This window comes from Oryzias latipes, chromosome 16 (genome assembly GCF_053564925.1).
Source record: "Oryzias latipes strain Hd-rR chromosome 16, Olatipes_Hd-rR_3.1".
NCBI classification, from domain to species: domain Eukaryota; kingdom Metazoa; phylum Chordata; class Actinopteri; order Beloniformes; family Adrianichthyidae; genus Oryzias; species Oryzias latipes.
Genome location: NC_136252.1, coordinates 10,735,042 through 10,747,169, shown reverse-complemented (window position 1 = coordinate 10,747,169; position 12,128 = coordinate 10,735,042). Strand labels below are relative to the sequence as shown.

The 12,128-nt window shown below is 41.7% G+C and overlaps 1 protein-coding gene across 15 annotated transcripts in view; it reads left to right on the top strand.

Annotated features, from left to right (window-relative positions):
• adgrb1a (adhesion G protein-coupled receptor B1a) overlaps positions 1-12,128 on the top strand; it is a 186,660-nt gene that overhangs the window by 94,854 nt on the left and 79,678 nt on the right. For all 15 annotated transcript variants that reach the window (XM_078933302.1, XM_023963830.2, XM_078933301.1 and 12 more), the window contains exon 3: positions 11,854-12,012. In XM_078933302.1, coding sequence (XP_078789428.1) covers positions 11,854-12,012 — 159 coding nt within the window. The remainder of the gene's footprint in view (positions 1-11,853; positions 12,013-12,128) is intronic.

Genomic DNA, 12,128 nt, shown 5'->3' with positions numbered 1-12,128 from the left:
CTCCACAAGGCCCTAGATGAATCAGAGTGTCTAATATGCAAGTAAAAAGCGGGGAGGAGGGCGGGTGCCAACGAGAACCCAGAGAGGGGCATCCCCAGTGAGCCCCGCCAGCATACCCCTCCCATCCAGATCCCGGGGCCCTATGTGCCTGTGTGCAATATTTGTTTGGGTGAGAGCGGGGAGGAGCGGGCGGATGGGCACAACCGGGGGAGAAGGCTCCCCCGAGCGACCGGCCCCCCAGCCGGCCGCGGTAGGCGCCCCCCCTCCCAGAGCGGCCGGGCAGCCAGAAACGCCAAGCCAGCCGCAGTCGGAGGCCAGAGCCTCGCGGCGCCGAGAGACAGCCAGCAAGGAAGGGTCCCGGTGCCAGAACGGGGGGGCAGGGGGTCCAGCCCCACCATTCATACCCTGGCCCCCCTAAGGACTAGCACACTGCCCCCCCAGCCCCCCCCCCCCCCAAAAAATAAATAAGTAATAATAATAATAATACTAATAATACTAATAATAATAAAATAATTAATATAATAATAATAATAATAATAATAATGAAATAAACCCACCCAAGTGAACCCATTAACCCCTGCTGTGACTGCGGCGCCGACCCCCGGGGGGCCAGGCCACGCGCCAACTACCGGCCACGGGCGAAACACCGGCCACGGGCAGACGACCCCAGGCCCCAGAGCCCCAAGCCCCCCCCCCAGCCCCCGCCACGGCGACCAGCCACCCAGCACGGCACCCGGCCGCCGTTCCCGGTCAGCCGCACTGCCTACCCTGCGCCCAGCAGGCACCCGCCCAGGAACCCCTGCCAAGTTGCCGGCAGAGTGTGCGCCCCCACCACCACCCCACCCAGGCAACCAGAGCCCCGAACCGGGAGAACGACAGGCCCGGCAGAGCCCACCCCCCCAAACCCACCCCGGCCCACCCAACCAGCCAGGACCCGGCTCAACCTATCACCATCCCACCCCCACTAGGTGATGTGACTAACCAGCTGGAGCCAGGGAGAGTCTGAAGCCGACAGGTTTTTTGTGGAGGACATTATCTCTGAACTAATATGCTCTGACATGAGGTTTCTGTAGTGGTTGATGCTAAGATTATTTTTAGATTTCCAGTTTAGGAGGATAGTTTTCTTTGCTATACATACAGCGGTGAGAACCATATAAGCCTTGTTAGATTCCATGTTGATGTTATTCAGGTCACCTAATAAGCAGAATTTGGGGCAAGCAGGAATCTTATGATTAAACCAGATTGATAAATCCTCACAAACCTTACGCCAAAATGATTGGACAGGTGGACAGACCCACAGGGCATGCAAATAGTCGTCTATGTTGTTACCTATGCACTGTGTGCATGTAGCAGACTGATTGAGACCCATTTTAAATAACCTCTGTCCGGTGTAGTGAGTTCTGTGGAGAATCTTGTATTGAATAAGTTGCAGATTAGGGCTTTTGGTCATATTAAAGGCATTCAAACAGATCTGTAGCCAAAATTGATCACTAGAATTCAATGATAGCTCAGACTCCCATTTTGTCATGGGTAAGTAAATGGTTTCATCTATGTCTGATAACATTTTAAAAATTTTGGAGGTGAGTTTGGGATTTTTAAGGTCCATGAAATGTGTTACTGTAAGGGGAGGGTCTAGGTCTATTTGGGTCAGGCAGTATTTAGTGCTTATAGCTGATTTAAGCTGCTGATATTCTAGAAATTTGTTTATATTAATTCCATAGGTTGAGGATAACGTTAAGAGGGACATAAATTTTCTATTCTGAATTATATGCTGGAACTGCTCGATTCCTTTGTTCTTCCATGAAGCAAAATGAATCATGTTTTTGTTAATCAAAATGTCAGGGTTATTCCAAATGGGGGTAAGTTTACATGGAAATAATGTGAGGTTGTTTTTTTTAAGAAAATCCCACCAGGCTGTTAAGGATGAGCTGATGTTTAAACTTCTGAAGCATTTGTGTTGTTTAATTTTAGAACTGAAGAAAGGTAAATTAGAAATATCTAGGTTATCACAGAGATTTTGTTCAATGTCTAGCCAGGATTCATCCAGCACACCAGGATTCAGCCATTTTTGTACATAACACAATCTGTTCGCGGAGTAGTAGTCCTGGAAGTCTGGAAGGCCTAGTCCTCCTCTATCTTTAGGTTTTTTAATAGTTTTCAAACTAATCCGTGGGGGTTTACCTTCCCAGAGGTATTGGGAAATGAATGAGTCTAATGATTTGAACCAAGTAGTTGGAGGTTTGGAAGGAATCATTGAAAATAGGTAGTTAATTTTTGGGAGAATCATCATTTTTATGGCTGCAACTCTCCCGATTAGAGAAATGGGTAGAGTTTTCCATCTAGTGAGATCAGCCTCGGTTGTTTTAAGTAGTTGGGTGTGGTTTAGCTTGAGTAGATCAGAAAGCCTAGAGGAGATATTTATACCTAAGTACTTTATGTTGCCTGTTTGTATTTTAATAGATGACGGATTTAGATAATTGCAATTAATTGGTAAAATTGTGCTTTTAGACCAGTTTATGGAGTATTCTGAGACTGAGGAAAATCTATTAATTAGGGAGATGATTTGGCAGATGGAAGATTGTGAATTAGGAGTAAATAGTAAAACATCATCTGCATAAAGACTTATTTTGTGTTCTAAATTTTTGGTTTGAATGCCTTCAATGTCTCGACTTTGCCTAATAGCAGCAGCTAGAGGTTCAATAAATTGTGCAAATAAAGACGGAGATAGTGGACAGCCTTGTCTGGTTCCTCTTTGTAAATTAAAGCTTGGAGATGTTTGATCATTTGTTCTGATACGAGCATTAGGAGAGGCATATAGTATTTTAATCCAGTTAATAAATGATTTTCCAAAGCCAAATTTGTTCAGGGTGGCTATTAAAAATTTCCAGTTGACCCGATCAAATGCCTTTTCTGCGTCCAGTGACAAAATGGTTGCTTCTCGGTTGTTGATGGTTGTATAATCTATGAGGTTGATTAATCTGCGCATGTTGGTAGATGAATGTCTACCCTTTATAAAACCTGTTTGGTCAGGATGTATTAGAGAGGGAACTACCTTCTCCAGCCTTCCCGCCAAAGCTTTGCAGATTATTTTAAGATCTGCATTAATCAGCGATATGGGTCGATAGCTGGATGGTGATGTGGGATCTTTCCCAGGTTTCAGAAGTAAGATTATATTAGCAGAATTCATATTTGGAGGTAGATAATTGTTGTCCTTAATTTCTATTGTCATTCTGAGAAAAATGGGAGCTAAGATTTGCCAAAACTCTTTATAAAATTCTGCTGGGAAGCCGTCTGGTCCTGGGGCTTTTTTACTAGGCATGTTGGTTAATGCTTTATGTAGCTCTTCTTTAGTAAAAGGGGACTCCAGGGCTGTGATTTGTTCCTCTGTTGGTCTAGGCAAATCTATGCTATTGAGAAAACTGTTGATGTCATTGTCAGAGGGATTAATTTGGGATGAGTAGAGAGATTGGTAAAAGTTTTTAAAAACTGAATTTATTGCAGCTGGATCATGTGTTGCATTTCCTGTTAGGTCTATGACTGATGAAATAGTTGTCTTCTCTTTGTTTATTTTGAGTTGATTTGCCAAATATTTCCCAGATTTATTACTGTGATCAAACCTCTCCAAGCGTAGTCTCTGTAATAAAAACTGTGTTCTTTGATTAGTTATTTCATTTAATTCGATTCTTACTTTCCTTATTTGTTGTAGAGTTTGTTCATCCGGAGAGTTGCTGTAGGTTTCCTCTAACAGTCTGATTTTTTGCTCTAAATCCACTAGTTTAGAGTTTTCTTTTCTTTTTTTGTGGGATGAGAAGGCGATTTTTTTTCCTCTCATGACTGCTTTCCCGGCCTCCCATAAAAGGCACGAGGAAATACCTGGGTGGTCATTATTTTGAAGATATGAGGACCATTCTTTAGCAAGAAAATCTATAAAGTTAGGGTCTCTGAGCAACGATGTATTGAACCTCCAGCTCCTTAATGAAGGTGGTGATGTTTTGTTTTTAAGAGTCAGGGAAACTGGTGCGTGGTCGCTGATAGTAATGGGGTGGATCTGTGCTTCCGTAGCTATGCTCAACAAGGAGCTGTTAACCAAGAAATAATCTAGCCTGGAGTATGATTGATGAACTGTGGAGAAAAAGGTATAAGTTCTTTTCGTGGGGTGGAATAAACGCCAAACATCACAAAGACCAAAATCCTCCATGTACTGTTTAACAGTGTTTCTGGATTGCCAGATTCTAAGATTTCCTGTGTTATTTAGCCTATCCATCTCTGGATCTAAACACATGTTGAGGTCACCTGCAATGATTAGCGATTTGTCTGTATGTTCAGATAGCGCAGAGAAGAAGGAATGAAAGAATTTAGGGTCATCTACATTGGGGGCGTACACATTAGCTAAACACAGCTGCATATTTTGGGTGGAAAGAGTGACTATTATAAATCTTCCTTCTGGGTCTATGACTGTACTAGTTTCTGTGAATTTAATTTCCCTATTTATCATAATTGTTACTCCTCTCTGTCTAGAATTATAACAGGCTGAATATACGTTGGGAAAATCTGCTGTGGCGAGAATATTCACTGAGGAACTAGACATATGAGTTTCTTGAAGAAACGCAAAATCAGTTTTGAGATCTTTTAATTTGCTCATTACTTTCAGTCTCTTCTCTCTGGTTCCAGCTCCGTGCACATTCCAAGTAACTAACCTTAGGGTGGACATGCTGCTGTTGAGGTGAATGCTAGAAACTGTATGTTGTTGATGGAGGCAAAAATGAGTATATATGTACACATAATTGTGTGCTTGATGTTGCTATGAGGCTTAATGTGTAATGCACAGTGCATGTGATGTAATGCTGGACATCCTGAGTGTCTGAGTGTGTTGTGCAGATCAGTACTATTGTAGAGTGGCTGGGTTATGTGGCAGCTTAGGTGAGGGGGAGGGAATAGTGTGTGAAAAAAGAAAAAAGGGAAAGGAGTGCAGAGGGGGGGATAAATAAGGAAACAGGGAGGGTAGAAACAGAACAAACCTATCATAAACAGGCTTGAAGCTGCTGAGGAGACTGGTGGTGATTTTACCTAAAGTGGAAACCTTTATGCCCCGTGAGTTATGCCCAGTGTGTCACATATAAGCATAAACTAACACCTGTGCAGAGAGTGTAAAGGGTGTGGATACATATCTGGTTTAGAAGAGCCAGGGAGTGACGTTTGGGTCGCGGTGGAGCTGTCCATTCACATAGAGTCGGTCCACAGATATGACAGCGCGGGCCCCTTCGCTCAGAAATTTCTTCCTGATGGGGAACAGGATCCTTCGGCGCTCCAAGATTTCTTTGGGGAACTGATCATCCATCCTGAAGTCGGTTCCCCGGAGCTCCCTGCCACGGCGCCTCACCTCTTCCTTCTCCTTGTGAAGGACAAACTTGGCCACGATGGGTCTGGGCCTGCGGTTCCCAGGTCTCACTGCTCCCATGCGATGCACACGGTGAAAGTTTATGGTTTTAACTTTTTCCTCTGGAAGCTTTAGCTGGCTTTGAATAAAGTTTTTAATTTTTTCCTCGGCCTCTTTGTTTTGTAATCAGTGTTGTTTTATATTTTATATAAATTTTTATATCAGAAATCCATATTTTGCATATGAAAGTTGGTCGTTTTATTCAATAGCTCCCAAACCGTACAATCCAAAAATATGAAACCCATGCCGAATTGTAGTACTGATATATATATATTTTTATATTATATTATTTATATTATATTATTATATTATTTATATTATATCATATTAATATAAAACAACTCTGATTACAAAACAAAGAGGTGTGTCTGATATTGGGAGGTCAGTACTACAATTCGGCATGGGTTTCATATTTTTGGGTCAGGTGGTTTGGGAGCTATTGAAAAAAATGACCAACTTTCATATGCAAATTATTTCACTTTTCTTTTTGCAAATAAGTGTTCATTTGAATTTCTGTTGTAATTTTCGCTTGATTTATTTTATTTGTTTCACTGCTGATCGATCAAACGGGTGTTCGTGTTGGCTGTTAATTGTAAGACTTGCTTTGTGAAATTATGGATTTTTATATAAAAATTCATATAAAATATAAAACAACTCTGATTACAAAACAAAGAGGTGTGTCTGATGTTGGGAGGTCAGTACTACAATTCGGCATGGGTTTCATATTTTTGGATTGTACGGTTTGGAAGCTATTGAATAAAACGACCAACTTTCATATGCAAAATATGGATTTCTGATATAAAAATTTATATAAAATATAAAACAACACTGATTACAAAACAAAGAGGTGTGTCTGATGTTGGGAGGTCAGTACTACAATTCGGCATGGGTTTCATATTTTTGGATTGTACGGTTTGGGAGCTATTGAAAAAAATGACCAACTTTCATATGCAAAATATGGATTTTTGATATAAAAATTTATATAAAATATAAAACAACTCTGATTACAAAACAAAGAGGTGTATCTGAAGTTGGGATGTCAGTACTACAATTCGGCATGGGTTTCATATTTTTGGATTGTACGGTTTGGGAGCTATTGAAAAAATTGACCAACTAAAAAACTATGGGATTTTTGATATAAAAATTCATATAAAATATAAAACAACTCTGATTACAAAACAAAGAGGTGTGTCTGATGTTGGGAGGTCAGTACTACAATTCGGCATGGGTTTCATATTTTTGGATTGTACGGTTTGGGAGCTATTGAATAAAAAGACCAACTTTCATATGCAAAATATGGATTTCTGATATAAAAATTTATATAAAATATAAAACAACACTGATTACAAAACAAAGAGGTGTGTCTGATGTTGGGAGGTCAGTACTACAATTCGGCATGGGTTTCATATTTTTGGATTGTACGGTTTGGGAGCTATTGAAAAAATTGACCAACTAAAAAACTATGGGATTTTTGATATAAAAATTCATATAAAATATAAATCAACTCTTATTACAAAACAAAGAGGTGTGTCTGATGTTGGGAGGTCAGTACTACAATTCGGCATGGGTTTCATATTTTTGGGTCAGGTGGTTTGGGAGCTATTGAAAAAATTTACCAACTTTCATATGCAAAATATGGATTTCTGATATAAAAATTTATATAAAATATAAAACAACTCTGATTACAAAACAAAGAGGTGTGTCTGAAGTTGGGATGTCAGTACTACAATTCGGCATGGGTTTCATATTTTTGGATTGTACGGTTTGGGAGCTATTGAAAAAATTGACCAACTAAAAAACTATGGGATTTTTGATATAAAAATTCATATAAAATATAAATCAACTCTTATTACAAAACAAAGAGGTGTGTCTGATGTTGGGATGTCAGTACTACAATTTGGCATGGGTTTCATATTTTTGGATTGTACGGTTTGGGAACTATTGAAAAAAATGACCAACTTGCATATGCCAACTATGGGATTTTTATATAAAAATTCATATAAAATATTTCACATCTTTGATTACAAAACAAAGAGGTGTGTCTGATGTTGGGATGTCAGTACAAACATACGGCATAGGTTATATATCTTTGGGTGAGGCGTTTTGGGAGCTATTGAAGAAACAATTACATTTTATGTGAACAGCTGTAATTTTAATACAAAAAGTAATGTAAGATTTGCAAAGGAACTAAATTATTAAGACACAAACTGCAAAAATAAGGAAAAAATTTATTAAGACAGAAGACAGAAAATGAACATTTTTTAATGATAATTTATTCATTTTTGCAAGTTACAATCTTCTCCAGCTCATGCATTGTGAATTTGTTGACGGTCCCTAAGAGTCCTCAGTGGAGATCTGCGCTGAATGTCTGTCGAATATCCAACGTAAAACTAACTTCACCGCAGTAGACTGGCGGCAATAATTGGGGAATCCCTTTTAAGTGGAGTGGTGACTGAGGCGCAGGGGGACACCGATGCGCCAGATGCACCGGGTGACACCCCCCCAAAAGCCCGCAGAGGAAGTCGGAACCGGCTCATAAGCCACTCGTTCTCGTTTTCCAGCAAGTCTCCTTGCTGTCTAAAGATACGTTCACTCCGAATTCTTCCATTTGCCACATCTTCTAAGAGGGCAAGATCAGCCATTGTGCGTCATTACGCATTGTGATGGGGCATTTTATTTCCCTCCATTTAATTACATCTGACAAGCTGCAGATGTCGGTAATAATCGACGTGGAAATGGGAAATTGATCAGCGCAAATCTAATTTCTTGTTGCTTTCTGAATGGTTGAGACATACGCCATACATTGTTTTATGAAAAATAAACCAAACTAAAGGCATATGCATGAATACCATTATTCTGTAGCTTATGAAGAAATGTTTTACTATGAAAACAACTTTCCCTACTGGACAATTAATGCATCTCTCTCTATCTATCCATCTGTCTGTCTAATTGCACCTATATCTGCTCCGCCAGACGGACACATTGACGGGAATGTCAGTTTTGTACATTATTTCGTTCTGTTAAATATATTATTTATGAGGATGAATTGCACAACATGCCAATATTGCAGAAAATATTTCACTTTTCTTTTTGCAAATAAGTGTTCATTTGAATTTCTGTTGTAATTTTCGCTTGATTTATTTTATTTGTTTCACTGCTGATCGATCAAACGGGTGTTCGTGTTGGCTGTTAATTGTAAGACTTGCTTTGTGAAGTTTTCATGTTATTTCTGAGAGACAGTATTGTCATTTTCACTTTCACGTGTTTCTTCCATCTGCCGACGGTGTCGCTGTTTCTCATTTCCCCCGTTTTTGTGCGTACGCCTGGGTCAGAGCTTGCGTGGAGGACCGCACATTTTCCCGTCAAGTTTGCTTTTTATAAATCTCAACTATTGCGTAGAGAGTGGCGTACGCCTTCTTTTGTTCGTACGCAACGTTTATAAATGAGGCCCCTGACCTCCATCGTTGTCTGCAGAATGAGCTGAATTAGGAGAGCAGAGCAGCACATGCAGGGTGGGGGCAGAGGCAGTCAGTGGGAATGATGGTTTTCTTCACTAAACAGACGAGTAAAACGATGGGAAGATTTGACAAAAGCCATTTTTTAAACTGAATTTGTTCTGAAAACCCTTAGGATCAGAGTTAACAGTCAATTGAACCAATCCCACAGATGGAGCAGTTCTTCTCTTGTTCTGTGTGCTTGAAGCTGAAGAGTCAAGCTAACGTTTCACATCTTCTGAAAAAGAGCAACAGGTCAGAAGTAAGTTCTAACATGTTCTTACAGCACTAAAGAGAGGACATGGAGGGCCTTTACAAAGGAGAAAATAAATGTTTTGGAGGACGTGGTCCACACGTGGTCCAGAGCTGAAGCGCACAACAAATGAGGGGAGGCTGAAAGCTAAGAAATGTTATGAATGCTGCTCTGTGAGTGGAATGGCATTGAACATGGACAGCAATACAGAAAGTCCTTCATATTAAACACAGATGGGAGTTTAACTGAAACAAAATGTAAAATAAAAGAATATCTTAAGAAAGGACAACGCACAACAAGACAAACCAGGGGGACATTTTGGATGTATATTAGAGGCCGGGAGAAAACTGAACTGAAGCTGTAGACAGGACAGAAGGAAGGAGCAGGACCATCAGGAGACACAGAGGTGACCTTTCCAGGAGAAGCAGCGGCTGATGGGGAACAAAAAGCTCTCCTGAAGCTCACCTGATGGCTGCATAAGACTTTTACAAAGTCCCATGATGCAGCGAGGCTTAAGCATGCCGTGATCCAAGGAAGCAGCAATCCAGACCAACAGAGAAATCCAAAAGTGGGAGGTCAACTGTCAGGAGTTTGGAGAACATGAGGACAAACATTGGCGAAAGAAAGTTCCTGACAGGGACTGTTGGAGTCCAGCCTATTGTTTTGTTTAGTAATGTGCTGCATTTTTCTGGAAATAAGTCAGAATAAATAAGCATTTGTGACACCTCTATTTTTACAGTTTGAGGGGGTTTGGTTTTTTAATATCCAGGTTCTCTCCAAGGAGGGGGGGGGGGGGGGGCAGAGGAGCGAATTTGTGAGGAAAATGTATCAAGAAATTTCTATGAAAATTCAGTGAATCCAGAATCAGATTCTCCGTTTAAACCCAACAGCTTCTGTGCAGAAACTTCAGGCATTCTCCATCGTTGTCGGGGTCACACGGCGGTGGGAGTTGCATAGAACATTACATTTTCTAAGTCAACAGTTAGATTTTTTTTTTAAACCTAATACTCAGCCCGTTATTTTTTTGTTGTTTTTTTAAATTACTTTTTCAATTCTTTTCTGTTTACTGCTTGCCGACCGTAGTCATCAGCACAGGGGAGCCACTCCAGGGACGGGCGGCTCGCCTGGTTCCGACCCGCTCCAGGTTCAGACCTGCTCCCAAAAATAAACAGCTGGTTGACAGACAACCTGGAGAGGTTCTGCATGATGAGGCTTTTATTCACTTCCCCCCCAAACATGACTGCCCCTGAATGAGGTGAGAGGTGATGGCAGCTGAGTCACAAACGTAGCCTTGGACCATCCGGTCAGGAGTTTTCCTCGCTCTGAATGAATATCCACTTTATTATTGGAATATTACCCCAAAACTGCAGCAAAATAACTTTAGAAATACCAAAACCACCAGGATTTTTTTGGGAGGGGGGGCCTCTGGCGTCAGATTGTTCTGTTGCTGCTCATGAGTGATGGGACCCCTGACCAAACCGCCTCCTGAAGTTGCCATAAGGATTCTGACAGACAGGCTGTTTTGAGTGTTTTGGAGCGGCACTCACAGAAAGTGCTTTTGTTTCCTCAAAGAACATTGGAAGTGCGTTCTGACAGTCACTTCATAACAAGCAAACAATGACAGGCGAAGGACAAATCCAAACAGGATTCCAGTCATCATCTCACATAAATGCACCAGAGCAACATTGGAGGTGGTGACTTCCTCCATCTCCTCCTCCTCCTCACTTTAGTTCCTTTGGTTTTAGCATGAAGCAGAAACAGACAATAACAGCAGGCTTTTAACACATAAGCAGCTAAAGTGCAATGCCTGGGTTTCACTAAAACACAATAGAGATAAAAGCCAGCACGATTTCAGGTGCACAAATGATTTATTATCTTTAATTGTCAAATGCATTATGGAGGAAGACAGCAGAGAGAGTCAGGTGGAAAACTGAGGCTAAATCTAAAGCCTCTTTGATCGCGTCCATGACAGTCTGCGGAATCAAACCAGTGGATGTTCTTTACTGAAACATGAAGAAGGGTGCATGATTCATGTTATGAATGTGCACTCTTGTCCTCTGGTTCCTGTCCAGGTTCTGCTTTGACCCGACACCCCTCTGCGTCCAACACTTTGATGATGCTGGTTTTTTAGTTTTCCAGGCCACACAGACATGTTTCATTTGTGCTAAACTGAGATCACAGGAGACCGCTCGAAAACCCATGAAGAATTAGCGCTCATCAAACAGTTATGTAAGAGTCAAGAAATACAGAATGTTTTCAGTCAGAGAACAAATGCAGAGCTGATATGCAACACGTCATCCTGCCAGTTTGCATCAGTGACAGGAGAGAAAACCTTCTTTCTGCACTGAGGAGAATTCTCTTTTCCTTGTGATTGTCAGGATTATCTGCAGTTTTCCACACTGGTTTGTGTTTTCCATGAGCCTCCATGAGTAAAGCTCAGGCCTCAAAGAGCAAAAGCGTTCACATGGAATGGGCCTCAGACATGAGTGGGATGTTTTGTTAGAGAAACAAGCTGCTGGCCGTCATTTCCTCACAGTGAAGATGCTGTTTTCCTTCAAACTGATGTCGTTTTCCATGCAGAAACACATACAGAACCTCAGTTGGGTTGAGAGTGGTCACAGCTGAAGTGTAGTGATGCAAGCCGCCGCAACGTCTACTCCTGTGTGCAGGTGGCTGGAGCGGGTGGAGCTCATGGGCGCAATGCAGCAGCGAGTGCGGAGGCGGGATCCAAACGAGGACTCGGACCTGTCAGTCACCTCCAGACGAGGGGTTTCTGTGTGAGGGCGTCGTGGAGGAGGGCCGGCCCTGCAACTCACACTCCTGCTCGGGTGAGCCTTCCACCTTCACCGCCCTGCATCTGCAGGGCTTCTTTCTTGTGGATCTGCTGTGGTTCAGCGGCCTGCCCAGGCTCCCTGATGACCATGCATTTACAGTTAAAAGCATC